Here is a 15,575-nt window from a genome sequence, read left to right as displayed (position 1 = left end):
GACTAATTTGATAACAGGTACAGTAAAGAGATGAAGAAAACCTTCAAACAAATGGATCTTTTATTGATGTAGCCAAATCTTTTTGTTTTCGTTACATCGAAACTCCACGTAAATTTAATTGGGACAAATTTTGTGCCAAGAAACTAATGATCATCTTTATATAATTGTGACCGAAGTATTTTTTTTTTTTTTATTTATATTCTAAGTTGATCAGAGTTTCCAGGAACCTCTAAAAAGTATTCCAATTGTAGTAAGTAATTACCGGGGGTATAAATACAACGTGACACAGGCAACCATGAAATGATGGGAGCTTTACGGCAACAAACACTCCAGGTGTGTCAAAATGAAAGACCAACATGTAGAGAAGAGCCTCCGGCCTGTCAGAGGATCTGGGCTTGAATCCAGTGGGTGGAGCGATCCAAAATATCAATATCGATGCCATGTTGGTATCGCATCAAATCGATACTAGCCTGGAAAGATCAATACTTTAGTTTTAAATTCCTTCTTGAAATTGCATTGTAAATTCTTAACTCTAAAAAAAAAACAAACCCAAAAGGTTTGCTTTGATTTTCCTAAAAGGATAAACAATATATTGATAAACAATGCACACAAATCTTTTGTTTTTCTGTTGTTTCTGTTATTCATGTTAATATGCTACTAACGCATTTTGTAGACACCTTTAAACTTTATCAAAATTCTGCAGGTTTAAATAAAAATAATTAAAAGGAAAAACCACAGACATTTCTAAAGGTCAGAGGTTTGATGGTGCATCATACTTAAAGTACTGGAGTCGATATTGGCGATATCCATATAACGTATCGCATTTATATTTTTCTACCATCTCCGGTCATTTTATATTTACACCCCAGAGATGCAAAAAGTCAGATTATTATATAAAATTCCTAAAAAGTCTGATCAACTTAAAAGTGTAAAGATAAATTTAAAAAAATGCTTAGACTAACTTTTTATTGGTGCCAACAATTGTTTTTTTGTTTTTTTTTTATTGAATAAATGTAGTCAAATTAAAGTTTGCATTTTTCTGGACTATTCAGAATAGAATTCTGCAACAATTTCTGTTAATGAAAGAGATACAAAAATGAGTTTATGCTTTTTGCACAGAAGGAGTTAACAAATTTGTCCCATTTGTCCCTGTCAGTAAGTTGATGAGGGCACTCAGGGGCTTTTAAATGAACATCAACACTGACTGGTTGATACGGAAACCAGAGAAAACATCGCAGAGGCACAGAACAAAAACACACGCTGCAGCTTTGATACAGTCTAGTGACTGAAGTTAGGATTTTTTTTTGTTGGGAAATTAACAGTTTGAGGACAGGCAAGATACTTTAGCCCTCCCGCGGTCTGGAAGGTGGAGCTTACGTTCAGCGCTCGTGAGCCAAGCCAGCGGTTTGGAGTTTAAGGTCGACTCGTACGTTGACGCCATATTCTCCTAAAATGAGCCTCCATAAAAGGGTTTATATACATGCCAGTGCAGGGCGACCTGCTCTGCAGCAGCACCTCCAAGGTGACGAGCGCAATCTGCACGCAAATAAAGAGGTGTGCGACAAGGCGCCGTGGCAGCGCGCCGGGTGAACACGTTAGGCACGCATCCCCCCATGCAAGCCTCACCATGAACCTAGCTTTAGCGCGACACTCGGGAGGAACGCAGCAAATGTTCCTACAGTGGGGAAGGTTTGTTCCATCAGACCGTCAGTTCCCAGAACCACACACACAAAAAAATGCCTCGTAAAAGCGCATGTAACCAGTCACAGACTGCGGGAGGGTTAAAAGTATGAACGTTATGTACATCTGCATTTTGGGTATAAATTCCTGTTGCTACTCAGGTATGTTAGGACATGTCACTAGTTTTTTAAAGACACTAGTTTCCCATAAGTGTAGACCAGATTTCACGTATACAGCCATGACTCAGTATTCATTTGCGTTGTATGTGGTAGCAGCTAAATTGCAGTGAAGTACAGAAAGACCTTCAAAATAAAACAACAAAAAAATTTTATCCACTGCATAGAAAAGGACAATCCCAACAGATATGAGAGTAAGCTGCCCCTATAAGCTTTATTTGACTTTGGAAGAACATTTCCAGGTTTTGAGCATGCATGCCTCCACAGAAGTTCACTCGTAGTCAGCGTGTAACATGAGTCACCTCGGACTCGACACCCGTCACCAGCATTCAGGATTCTCTGCAGCTGTCAGGTCATCAGTTGCCACAAGGTTGAATTATTTCTTACAGGAAAAAAAATGGATAGCAATCATCCTACACGTCAAACTGTTGATGAGTCGGGTTTTTAGTATTGTAACTTTCTGCAGCAGGTTCCTAAAGATGCCTATTTCTGCTGGTTGACCTTTGATGAACTCCTTTTTGGAGGCGCACGCACAAAAAATTTTAAATATAGCAGTTTTATGCAAAAACAAAGTAGCAACAAACAGCAACCGGTGGTGAAATATGATGAAATAGACAGCACTATTGCATAGAAGAAGAATATTAGGCAGAGCTCAGTGAGAGAAAATAAACCTGTGTGCACTACATCAGAAAATACCAGTTGATAAAGTATTTCATAAAAAAGATAAAGAAAAGAATTGAAGCCGCTGCTGCTCACATGAGAATAGTTTTAACAGTGCTGAAATCCTTGCTGATGTTTTCCGATTCTTTACACCATTTCTGACGCTTCGTACAGGAGTCTGGATCCGAGAACTTTGCTGCGATGCGTTTAGGTACAGTATCGAACTTCAAGGGACACTCTTAGATTTCTTTGATATGTTATTTTTTTTATGAAGAAAGTAATTTCTTCGTTTACCAAACACTCGGGGGAGAGGGAAGTTTACGGTAGCTAAGGCTGAACTTTCAGTTTCAGTGTAGCAGAAAGCGCCGCGTGACAGTGGCACGACACTCTCGAGCTTTGTGGCACAAACTGATTTTAAAAAACAGAAAGAAAAGAGAGAAAAAATAAATACAATTTTAAAAAAAAAGGCCATCAGTTTCCAGTACTGGCAGGAGATGGTTTGGATTGTGCTTGTGTACGCGGAGGAGGACTAGAAGGAAAACAAATTAGGAGCTGATAATAGTTGATTGCATTTTTCTCTCCCGTTAAACTCTATAAGCGCACTGTAAACATTTCAAGTGTGGTTCCTGTGATGAGCTGAGCCCCTTGGTGTGGTCCTCGTGCATCCTGCAGTAGAGTCACACTCCTGCCAACCTCACTCCTCCTCCTCCTCATCATCATCCTCAGTCTCCTCTCTTTGGCAGTAGTGGGTCCTTGGAGTTGACTACAATGCAGCTGTGCAAAACCCATACGTTTCAGTCTTATTTCGCCAACTCTGCTCCACTTAACTGATGCTGAGCTGCGCAAATCCAATCAGCTTTATATCGTCGGGAATTTCGGACTCCTCCACACCAGATGCCTGGAAACAAACAAAAACCATGATTTCTGCTTCATGCAGGTTTCAACTACCTCTAATTTAAGACTCAAAATATTTTTACGGTCATCGAGAATGAAATTTAAGGCCTATATTTCCAGCGAAACATACAAACGTCATCCAACCAACTTGTGATAAATTTGCTCTTGCCATTGACAGATGTAAAAAAAAAAAAAAAGCTAGCTAGCTAAAAAGTGTATGCTAGCAGCTAGTTAGCGGTAGCCTCAACGTCCTGAGTCACAGAATGCAATGAAGACGTGTGAATGCGACTCAAACGTTTGGCTGTCAGAAAAGTCCCACAAGAAAAAATAAACTGTACATACAACATTACATAGTTCTATCAACACAAAATTTAACACTTGGGATTAACATATTAAAGGCAAACGTACCTTTTTGAGACATTTTAAGGCCTTAATTTTAGATTAATTAATTTAAGACTTTTCAAGGATGCAGAAGTGTATCTTTGGGGCTGTTAGTGGCGGTCTGAAAAACTATGTCCGGTCCTAAATCACAATTTAAGTATGGGGGCTTGCAACTACAGACGGTTTATGTAGATGGATGCTTGTTTATATTTTTGTTGACGTGATTTTCATTAGCTGTGTGTTTCCATTAACCATAAAATTGCACAAATTGGAATTGCGAGAATAAGTTCGTTCTTGAAACACACAAACTTTGAAAAAAAAAAAAAAAAAAACTCGCATTCAAAAGTGTTTACGCAAGGATGAGGTCGTTTTTTCAGGAGTATTTACATTGGTGTTTTTCGCAAAACTGCTAACTTTTTACATCAAGTCGGTTTGCATACAGCAGCAACCCGTTTATCAGCACTGGCATCCTCGGTCAATACGCCGCTGGTTCCACCAGGTATGTATATGTGGACTGGTACAAATAAGAAAATATCTTCTGAAATTTTGTTGATTTAGGCCCTGATAGCAAAACGTTTGGACAATACTGTGTTAACCCAACGGGTTGCACTGTATTTCATTTAGTGGTATCAAAATAAATAAAAATGCATGTTGCTTTTCTGATTTATTTAGACAATAACTTAAAACCGGCACCGCTTCCCCTTACACTACAGTGAACCCTTGTTTGTCGCGAGGGTTAGGTTCCGAAAAGAATCGTGATAGGCGAAATCCGTGAAGTAGTTACCTTTATTTTTTACAATTATTATACAGCATAATTAAATACTCTACATTGAAACCAAAGAACCAAACCTTTTATCAGGCCTAAGCATTTTTTTTTACAAATAGAACGCTTTCTTACAAATAACTACAGTAAAATAATTATTTTAGTCATCAATATGAAGTACAGTAGGACAAATTATGACTCGCGTATTTCATTGTTCCTCTGACTGTGACGCTGAGGCCTGACTCCGCTCTCTAGTGGCTTTTTCTTCTGAAGCCTGTGGTGCAGGTGTGTTTTTTCGAGAGAAGAACACAGTTATTATCGAGAGAAGAACATAGTTATTATCGAGAGAAGAACATAGTTACATAGTTAGTTGTTGTCGCTCTTTTTTTCTTCTGGGCAAAAATATTTGCCAAAATTTGCCAAGCTGTATTACATATATTTAAATACCGTAACGTTATTGGCACACAGGTAGAGAAGAAGCGCGGAGACTGTTTAGCCAATCAGGACGCAGAACACAAAGCACTGTGGAAAAAAAAAAACTGCACAAAAAACTCCGCGAAGCAGCGAGGCCGTGAAAGGTGAACCACGTTATAGCGAGGGTTCACTGTACTTTGTCAATTACACATCAAATACTCAAACTAATGCATGCTCTGACTGTACAACTAAGCACTTAACTCTGAAAAAAGTAATTTTTTCAGGTTAATCCAGGTTACTCCTGGTAAAAATCCATATAATTATTGAAGCAGAATAAAGTCTCTTGGCTTACCAGTTTAAAGGTCACATTTTTGTTACTCTGAGGATCATCAACAATCTTCTGCAAATTGGCAGCAACTAAACAGAGGACAGAAAAAAAACGATTAACAGGAGCTGGCTTAAAAGCACAGACAAATACTTCAAATATTATTGAAGCAAGAGCTGTAAATATGTAAAAACGTATCACAGTGAATAAAGTCGTCAACCTACCAATGACCAAGTCCCTCCCATCAACCAGACCGGCTGAGACCATCTCCTGAGAGACGCCATCAGCAGAGTCTGCGGACAGAAACGACGTGAGTGGCTTCGAGCAGGATGTGACAGAAAGACCTCTGCGAGTCTCCTACCTCTGCCACTCATGAACTCAAAACGGATGTCATTGAGCTCCTTCTTGTTGTTCCTCAGTCTGAGGACGAGGCTGATGGGAACGCTGGAGGCTGCAGGATCCTGAAGTAAAAGTCAAATAATTTAAAGCGTGAATGTTTACAAGCAGGAAACAACAGTTTAAATGCAAGTTTCATATTAATTCGGGACATTTGATGAATTATTTGGGCCATTCTTTGAACCCGCAGGACAGTGATCTCAAACACACATTAATTGGTGTAAAAATGGATGAGGTGTGCCAACATTAAGCTTCTAGTGTGGCCCGGACCGCAACCCGACTGAAATAATAAACCGTTTTTGTTGTGTTATTATTCCACTCTGCAAAAGAACTGCTAGAATTCATTCTTAAAAGTCCCAAAAATCACAAGATTTTTTAACCAGGAATCAACCAAATCCTACATCTCAATGTAAAAACTACACTTTATCCTTACCGTAAATTCTATTTTTTAAGTAACAATAAACCCTGTACAATGTTATAAGAAATATTAACTGAAAAGCAAAAGAATAGCGATATAATCAGATAGTTGCTTCACACTAATTTGTTGAGAATATACAGTACAGCCAGAATATTTGTCCTTGCATAATAAATATGACAACAACAACTAAATATTTTAGTAATTATTCTGACGATTAATTGCATAAAAAATTGGCACATTCTTTCATTTAACCACTTAAGTCTTTTTTATACAACATTCAAACCACATTAAGAAAAGCAAAGGCATACAAAAATACATATTTTATCACTTTAAATGCAAAAATAGCCTTCCTTAAGTGAACTTGAGCCAGGGGAAGCTAAAACTACCACTTGAGGAGTTTTGTGTAAAACATATTAACAGACAAAGGTGTTTTATCCTCAATGCAAAATGTGTATTTATTTTGTACAATTTTTGGCTTATTTTTGCTTTAAATAATAGTTGTTGGGTTTTTTGTCAGAAAATTTCCTTTTTTGGTCCCTGCAAGCTCCATTTAACAATTTATTGATTAATCTAAATTAGTTGACAATCAAAATCAATAACCGATTAACCGCGAATCATGCTATTAATCGTTTCATCCCTGAAAATAACCAAATCATGAAAGTTTCTCCTGTTCATACCTGAACCGCAGGTCCGTGTGAAGGGCTCGCCGGCTGGGTGGCAGCCTGCGGCGGAGCTTCGTCTCCTGCTGCAGCCAGGTTTGCTGGTCTCTCGTGTGCAGCTCCGGGAGGCTGCAGATGCGTGGTGGCGCCATCTGCTGGCGGGAAAAGCTAACAGAAATTTGCAGATAAATTTGGGAGGTCTTTTTATTACATTCGATGTGGAAATAAATTACTGAATGAAAGAAATGAGAGTCATGCAGATCGCTGTGTGTCGGCATCGTGATGAAAATCAAGAGTGTTCGGGTCATGTCCACCACAAATACACTCACCTCCATGTTTTGGGAGCCGTCCTTCACTCTGGGTGACTGCAGAATGGACATGATAGATTATCAGGATGGAATACATGCGATTTGTCTTTCATCCCCCCACCAGTCCACATCCATAAACTGCTGGGAGTTTTATAGGATTGAGGAGTAAACAGGGAAGCAGGCCCAACGCCCAAACATTATTTAAAACTAACACTAAACAGAGATTTAAGCAGAAGTTCAGGCCAGTTATTTAAATCACTTTCAGCCATTGTAACCCCCCCCCACCTTGAATTAATACAAGAGCGAAACACATTCACTACGAGGGTAAAGGTTGTTAGAATCTGAGCGCCGTCTGCAAAAGCAGTCTTATAAAACCGAGCAGAGCGGCTGTCAAGCGGGGTCTCACCCTCAGGGCGGCCACGGCGGCTTTTCCCTCCTCGCTCTCCTCGTCCAGCTCGTCGTCGCTCCACTCCCATCCGCCGTCTTCCGTCTTGTGGAGGCGGCCACTCGAACCGGGCACGCGACGCACCTGCAGGACGCACCCCGATAAAGAGAAGCAGAGCTTACTGTGGACAGCTGTTTGAGCGTGTCCGAGGCCGATCTCAGCATGCGTCACACGCCATGGTTGTGAAACTGTGTCACACCCTTGTTAAACCAGTGCACCATAGTCACATAAAAAACACTTTTTTTCTGTAAACATTAAATTCATCTGTATTGGTAAAAAGTGCCAAACCTTTTTAGATCGGTCTGATATTGTGGGGCCTTTCATCAGTAGCTTTTCCTCCAAGTACTCGTTGTTCTGCAACAAAACAAAACAAAATAAATCTACATTTAAAAACATTCATTTCAAAAACTTGATAATAAATTGATTAGGGATACAAACAATCACTTGTGACCAACTATTAATCAATAGTTTATTAGGTTAAAATTTGTTCCAATCTAATAATCTAATTAACTAATGATGTCTGCTTAGACATTCTTTCAGTGTTGTAGTTTGGCATCCAGGCAGCAGAGGGCGCCGATGGAGCCAGTTGACAAAGGAATAAACATGGCGGCGGAGCCATATCAGCACGGGAAATGGAAACGGCCCAAATAGAGTACCGTGTGGGATGCAAGATACATTTTATGCGGTTTTGTTTTAAAATATAAATAGTCAGCAACTCCTTCAGTTATCACCTTATTACCGCTTCATCCCGCCGAGCCAAACTCGTCAAGTCTCCCGTTTTGGCCGGGAAACCCGGTATTTTTATCCCCTCATCCTCTGCCAGAAGCACCGGACGGCGACATTTCCCGTATTCTCGAGTTCAAAAGTTGACAGGAATGAGCCGAGTTGCATGACGGAGCAACGTCAACTTCCCAACTAAAAATTACGTGAGTAAATGCACTTCATTCTTTCAAGGGCAACCACAGACAATACTTCTGCATGAATATTCCTCTATTAATAGGGAATATTTTATTCTTTTCATCTTTTATTTTTCTATTCAGCAGTCTAACAGCTCCCTGTTTTGTGATATTTTATAAATATGTCTAACTTAAATAATATGAGAACCACAATTGTCTGTTCATTCGGTCAATATTTAATACAGCTGACACAAAATAATGTAAAATTTTAACTGTTTTTTTTTTTTTTAATTCAGCACATTATGAAAAATGTAGCCCTTTATATTGTAAAAAGACGGTCAGCCATCTTGATAGAAGAAAATGGCAGTTTATCATTTAATCGTTAGTCAATCGATAAGATCTATCAACTTTAGATTAACTCATTAATCAATAACTTCCATCCCTAATTCCTATGAATAAACACACAGCTCACCTTGGCTTTCGTAAAGAATTTGTGTTTCAGCAGCTCGGCAGCCGTTGGTCTGAAAAAGAGTCCGACAGACGGCTTTTCAGATGTTTTGGAACAAACGGAGCATCTGGTCAGAAAATAAGAGAGTCAAGAGACCAACTGACCTTTTCTCTGGATCTTTCTGTAAACACAAGGAGATCATCTTCCTGAATGACTTGCCGTATTTCTTCACCATTTCTTTGTCCGCAATACCCGTCTCCAGACAAGGAGGGTCGTTCTGCAGAGTTAGCATCAACACCTGGAAAGCACAAATATTCAGGTGATGACGACGCTGACGGGTTCATTAGTAATGCAAGGCAACTTTATTTATATAGCACCTGTCAGCCAAAGACAATTCAACATGCTTGTACAAGAAAATTAAAAACATTAAAAAATAAAAATAAAATATCAGGCAGATTAAAAATAAACATTAAAATGTTGAATATAGTGAATGAATAGAGTTTAAAAAAAATTAAAAATAGGCAACGTCTTGTGGGAACATGAGTCGTCTAATTTTAGCAATATTTTTTAGATGGTAGTATAATGTTTTTATAATAGATTTGATGTGATTATTAAAGTTCAGATCAGGATCCATGATCACCCCCAGATTCTTGGCTTTGTCAGAGCATTTTAATCCAACGGACTAAAAGGTGGGTGATTATTTTTAATCTCTGCTCTTTTGGTCCAAACACTAATATTTCAGTTTTGTTTTTATTTAGTTGGGAGAAAATTTTGGCCCATCCAGACATTAATCTGCTTAGTAAGCAAGAACATAAAAACAGAGACGAGCCGAAGTCCGGCACTGATGAACAGTCTCTGGATTTTGTAGACCCAGGGTTCGAACACTTTTGCCACATCGAAATTCAAGCATTTTCAAGGCAAGTTTTCAAACTTTTTCAGCACACTTGAGATAAAAAAAAAACAATACAACTGAACTAAAAAATGGCAGTTTCAATTAACTAATATGACATAATTTATGATTATTATGTCATGATAGTTTACTTTGTTCCAGCTGTAGAATGCTAACAAAATTTCATACTTTTAAATGTCTCTCATACACACGCTGTACACCTGACTGGTCCGAGAACAAAAAATACGTTAACAAAATATAAATGTTTTTTAAAGTATAAAACATAAGATGACCTTTACTTCAATTACACAGATCAATTAGTCATTGAGCTATCAGGGATAATAAACAGTCATTATATTGAAACAATCCAATCACATTATGTGAAGTTAAATTATCTTTACGCTCAAATTAAATGCTTGAACACAATATACAAAGAAAGTTACAAAAAAATTTAAAAATCCCAAAAATGTTCTCACTTAGTATTCCCGTGTTTAACAAATAGAAATATTTTTGGTAATTCTGGCTGAACTAAAGCAAGAAAAGTTTTGTCTGATTTAACTTCATTCAGTGAGGAAAATATTTGTCTGATTTTTATTATGTATTTATTTACAATATAATAAAATATCTAGTTCCTACATTTTTCAAATTTAGGATTTTAATCAAATGTTAGATTGCTCTTTATTATAAATTAATACAATCTCCAGAGCCAGCGTCTCAACAACAAGCAGAGGCCCAAATGCAAACCGAAATTCTCTGGATTCCTCGAGCCAAAAGGAAACCATTAAATATTTGCATAACTAGCAAATAAAGGTCTGTGCTAAGTGCACAGTCACCTTCATTGGTGGGTATTTGTGATACGGCGCGGCCCCAGTGGCCAGTTCGATAGCGGTTATCCCAAAGCTCCAGATGTCTGCTTTGAAGTCGTAGCCACGGACCTGCAGATATAAAAACAAAAGCCATTTGGACAAAATGTTGAACATAATTTTTTTTTTCCTGTTTTAGACTCAGTACAAGATGAAACTGAAGGACAACTCCCACCTGCTCCATGACCTCCGGCGCCATCCAGCATGGCGTCCCAACAAACGTCTTCCGAACCTTATTCCTCGTCATGTCTCCCCCTGTGGCTAGAAAGGCACTCACACCAAAGTCTATGGTGTGAGTGCCAAGAAAAGAAAAGAAAGATGTTTAAAAAAAAATCTACGCAGAGACTACCGTATTTTTCCAACCGTTTCATATTATAATGCAAACTTCAAAGTGTGACTTCTTGTTTAAGTCACAGGAACAGAAACGGGAGAAAAACACTTTACCAGCTATCTGCACTGAGCCGTCGTCTCCGAGAAGAATGTTTCCGGCCTTAAGGTCTCTGGTGATAAAGAGTGAGGAATTTAATTAGTGTGTTCATCCTATTGCTCTTGGTTTTTACACACACCATAAAACAGGACATCTACAGGTTTCAGCAACTCAAATTTAAGACTTTTTAAGACCTTTTCGTAGCCTAACATGAATAACATTTAAGACAAAAAAAAACTACAAATATAGGGAATTATTGGGCTGGCTCGTAAGAGTGAGAAGTGAGCCAGTGGTAAAATATCAAAGTTGTCCAGCCAGCTGTGGAGAGATTTGCACTTACCCATGATAGACGCAAAAAAAAAAAAAAAGCTACCTAGCTAGCTACGAAGAGTATATTAGCATCTAGTATCACGGAACACAATGAAGCCATTTGCACGCAACTCAAACTTTTGCCTGACTTAAAAGTCACGCAAGAAAAACATTAAATAAACACTAGGTTAAATAGTTCTGCCACAACTAAATTTAAGACCTGATTAGCATATTTAAAGCCAACTTACTTTTTTTTTAATGAACTTAAGACATTTTAAGGCCTTAATTTTAAAAACCTAAATTTAAGACTTTTTAAGGGTAAGTGGGCACTCTTTGTTAAGCAGGTGCAAACTATGCACAAAGAGCTAAAATATATTAAAGAGGCCTCGGGTCCTGAGGCCTCATCCTCACAGATTAGGTTTAAGTGAGTTAGTCACATCATCTGAGCCCAATCAGCTGCTGCTCAGTCAACTGAACTTAAAGTCAGAAAAAGTCTAAAAAGTCAGAGTTAATCATGTGACGTGTTGGACATATTCTACTCCAACATAATCCATGTGGCAATGGGGAATTGCTTCTTGAATAGAAAGTTGTCCAGTTTGACGCAGTGACACTCGTAACGTGGCACAGCACCGGCAAGGGGGAACAGAGCGGCCTCTCTTTTCAGTTGTGCCTCAAGATGTTCCCCGAGAGGGACTTTTATGTTAAACAAACCTCCTCAATTATGCAGTTTGACTGTATTAAATATTAAAAGAGCGAGATCAAGTTCAAACTGCGGAGGCGAAAAGCTCCGAGCCAGATGGCGGCGTGTGCCGGCGTTTTGTTTGCTGCCGGCTCGTCTGGTCTCACCGATGAATCTGTCCGTTTTTGTGAAGGTACTCCAGCCCCTCTAAGACTTCCTTCAGGATCGTAGCGATGCTGGCCTCGTCCAACACTCCGTTCCTGTGCTCGCCGCGTGAGATGATGTGCTTGATGATGTCCAACACGGAGCCTGGAAGAAAGGCAGAGGCTTGTCACGAGACGCACCGGCCGTTCTTTGACCTGCTAAGCCTCTGGAAGAGTGCAACTCACAGAAAACCTCCTGTTAGAAAATGAGGCGACACTTTTATTGTTTGTTCCCGACTAGTTTGGTTGACTATCAGAAAGGTTTGGCAGCTAAGAACAGCTGGAGTCTGGCCAACAATCTATTCTTTCGTCAAGCTTTGTGGTAAGACGAAAACCTGATCTGACAAAGCAAAAAAGGTTAAATAAAGTTGGCCAGAACTACTTACCACCACTGAGCAGCTTCATCACCAGCCACAGTTCATCTTTCACCACAAAGGAGGTATAATAAGACACAATGTTTGGATGGTGGCACTGGCTCATAGCCTGAATCTCTTTCTGCACAAACGGGGAAAAGAAAAAAGCATGAAAAGCTCAACCATTAGACTAAGCCAGGATTCAGTCCAAGTCTGTCTATAAGAGTTTAATCTCCCTGTTAAAACAGCCAAGACATAAAACAGGTGTACACGCTTTAAATCAGGTCTGGACAAGAAAAATAACTGACTACGTTTGGTTAGATCATCATAGAGTCACAAGATAGGATTCTTTTTCTTTTTTTAAAATAGAGAGGGCAGACAAATGTTTACTCAGGACTCTGGAAATGTAAGAACACCTAGTTAGATTAGGCTGAAGCTCAACAAAGCACCGTCGTAACAATGTTCACATCAGATAGCACAGATGTTGATGTTGCAGTGTGTGACAAAAAACCAAAGGCAATGATTCAAAGAGAGCAAAGTAGTATCTGATGATCTACTGTAACATTTTGCTGCGAGTAAAAGTAAAGAAAGTATCCCGAAACAGTTTCATAGATGATTTGATATGTCCAATTGTTGTGTTAGTTTTAAGAAGCAATAATAGCTGCCACAGTTTTGCATAGTTGTGATTAAGCACCTTGACCTTTGAGGCTCTTGTTTCACCGGATTAAACAAACGCTGACGTTCCACCCACAGTGATTATTTCGCTGCTGAATTCCAAGTCCAATAGGTGGCTTATTATATCCAGTCATACATTGCACAGCATAAATGTGCCAAGCCTTTTTGTGTTGGTAAATTAGGAAAATGGTAGATGATACCAGATGATAAATGTTTTCATCTGAAAAATAAAAGAGCAATAAGTTCTCAGCTGCTTTTTTTTTTTAAAAAAAGGAGCCTCGATTATAGTCAGTCAGAGCGAAGAAAAAAAACCAGGAAAAACACACGGATAATGGCTCCTGTTGTTCACCAAAAAAATGCAACTTTTTAAAAATTGTGACCAAGTGCAAAAAGAGAAACTCTTCTTCAATCTCTGCTAAACAAGTTTTATCTGATTTAGATTTTTTTTTTGTCTTACAGAAAAGTAAGAACTTTCTCTCCTGCTATGACGGTCATCATTTATAATACGAACAAGGCAACGACAGGCCGGTTTGTGAGAGAGCAGTCACTCAAAAACAGAGTTTTTGTTTTTATTTTATTTTACAATAAAAATTTACTGAAGAGTTCCCATTATAAACCATTTTTTAGAAACTTATATTGGCACAGTTAGCATCACTAAAACAATTGCCTATATTTCCAAATGGCATATTTCACAAGAATAAACCAGAGTAACTGAGCGTTAATAGTCAGCCTTACTGTTACCTGCTGAAAGTCTTGCTCTCTCACTCTTATGCAGCCCGACTGAAGCACACACATTAAGTATTTTAGACACGCATTGTACGTTTTTTTTTTTTTTTGAAAAAAGGTTCTTGGATTTTAGTTCTTCCACTGATTTCCTGTTTAAACACGTCAATGATACTAAAAATAACTGACCTTGAGACATTTGCATTCAGTAACAGCATCCAAAGTTAGGACTGTTGCTCTTGCATATCTCACAGCTTTCACCAAGTTTCATTAATCTGACATTCAACACTTTTTACAACTTTTGTAAAATGTATATTTTTTATAGCATGTTACACATGATGTTCTACCGACAGGTCACTAAATTACCTTGGTAAACTTTTTGGCACTTAGCAGGAAATCAGGCGTAGTGTATTGGTAATAGACTGGAAATAGACTGATCTGGGCCAAACAAATCAAAACTTTCTGTGCATTTTTATTTGTAGGTCCCAACACATTTATCTGGTATATAAATATTAAGAAATTCTGTTTCAGTATCTGAAGTTACACTAAAGTGTAGTATAAAGTATAACAAAATCAGTCTTTACTTGATATGATCTTACAATCTGCGAGTTTCAGTAAAAAAAAATAAAAACATGCGGAAATGCATTCCTGTACACCTGCAGGACTACAAATACAATCCCGTTGCTTTCAAAGGTGTCTTACCAGGAGCTCATCCATGCTAGTTTGACACTTTTCCAGGTTGATGCGTTTGATGGCCACCTTCTCCTTTCTTGGCTTGCAGTATGCTGCCTGAACAACTGCAGTGGCTCCACTCCCTGACGAGATCAACATTAGCAGTGAGGAGAACTAGTAGCTCAAATAGTTCTTTTTTTTTTAAACTTTGATGCGGAATAAGGGATAATAACTACTATATTTAAGACCACACAAGCCTCACACAGCGCAGCTACCATTACTTCTCACATCCGAAATGTATTTTTTTTTTTTCTAAAGCTAAAAATTATCGTATACTTTGTTATATACATATATGTAAGGATTATACTTCGAGCAAATAGCACCTCCCTCTATCCTCTCACAGCGAATCTCTCACTCGCCGGCTAAATTTTACTAGCAAGTCGTTTAGCTTCATGTAGCTCAGTTAGGAGACAGCCTCCTGTTTGCTTTCCAGCTAACAAGAGCAGGTGGCCTTGCCCGAGGAAAACTACCGGCCTGCATGAAGGGCTGCGGGTTGGGACTTGACTTCTGATTGCAGCAGACATGCAACGCTAGTAGCTGGCGAGGCTAGCAGCAGTTGTCAGCCAACGCTGCAGTGAAGACAGGGCTATGATGCTAACGTTAGCAGGCTAAGCTACTCACCTATCACCTCGTTGAGTTCGTAGTCATCCCTGTTAATGGTCCAGGACTGGGTGGACTGTTCGTCTGCCATGTTTGTTTCCTCAGTGGTGTGTAAAAGCGCTTCTTGGGAGCTATAACACAAACGCGGCCTAAAATGACAGATTTTACTTTACTCCATTCGGGTCCGTTGAGGCTGGTTGCTGCTGTTCCTTTGACAACTCCTGCCGCTGCCGCCGCCCCTGTCAACACAACTTTACGC

The 15,575-nt window shown here is 39.0% G+C and overlaps 2 protein-coding genes across 2 annotated transcripts in view; both read right to left on the bottom strand.

Moving 5' to 3' along the window:
- LOC114146239 (solute carrier family 22 member 13-like) overlaps positions 1-1,441 on the bottom strand; it is an 8,629-nt gene extending 7,188 nt beyond the window's left edge. The window contains exon 1 of the mRNA XM_028020140.1: positions 1,431-1,441. Coding sequence (XP_027875941.1) covers positions 1,431-1,441 — 11 coding nt within the window. The remainder of the gene's footprint in view (positions 1-1,430) is intronic.
- LOC114146744 (serine/threonine-protein kinase OSR1-like) lies at positions 160-15,575 on the bottom strand. The gene is made up of 17 exons (XM_028021056.1): positions 15,338-15,575; positions 14,687-14,799; positions 12,620-12,728; positions 12,198-12,339; positions 11,060-11,115; positions 10,791-10,900; positions 10,586-10,687; positions 9,028-9,161; positions 8,888-8,936; positions 7,808-7,873; positions 7,481-7,603; positions 7,096-7,131; positions 6,785-6,934; positions 5,655-5,754; positions 5,518-5,586; positions 5,321-5,385; positions 160-3,414 (listed from the first exon to the last, which is right to left on the bottom strand). The coding sequence occupies exons 1-17, from the start codon at positions 15,405-15,407 to the stop codon at positions 3,340-3,342; spliced, it is 1,569 nt and encodes a 522-aa protein (XP_027876857.1). The 5' UTR covers positions 15,408-15,575; the 3' UTR covers positions 160-3,339.

This window comes from Xiphophorus couchianus, chromosome 6, assembly GCF_001444195.1.
Source record: "Xiphophorus couchianus chromosome 6, X_couchianus-1.0, whole genome shotgun sequence".
Lineage (NCBI taxonomy): Eukaryota > Metazoa > Chordata > Actinopteri > Cyprinodontiformes > Poeciliidae > Xiphophorus > Xiphophorus couchianus.
The sequence above is the reverse complement of the archived record's forward strand: the minus strand, read 5'-3'. Positions and strand labels throughout refer to the sequence as shown.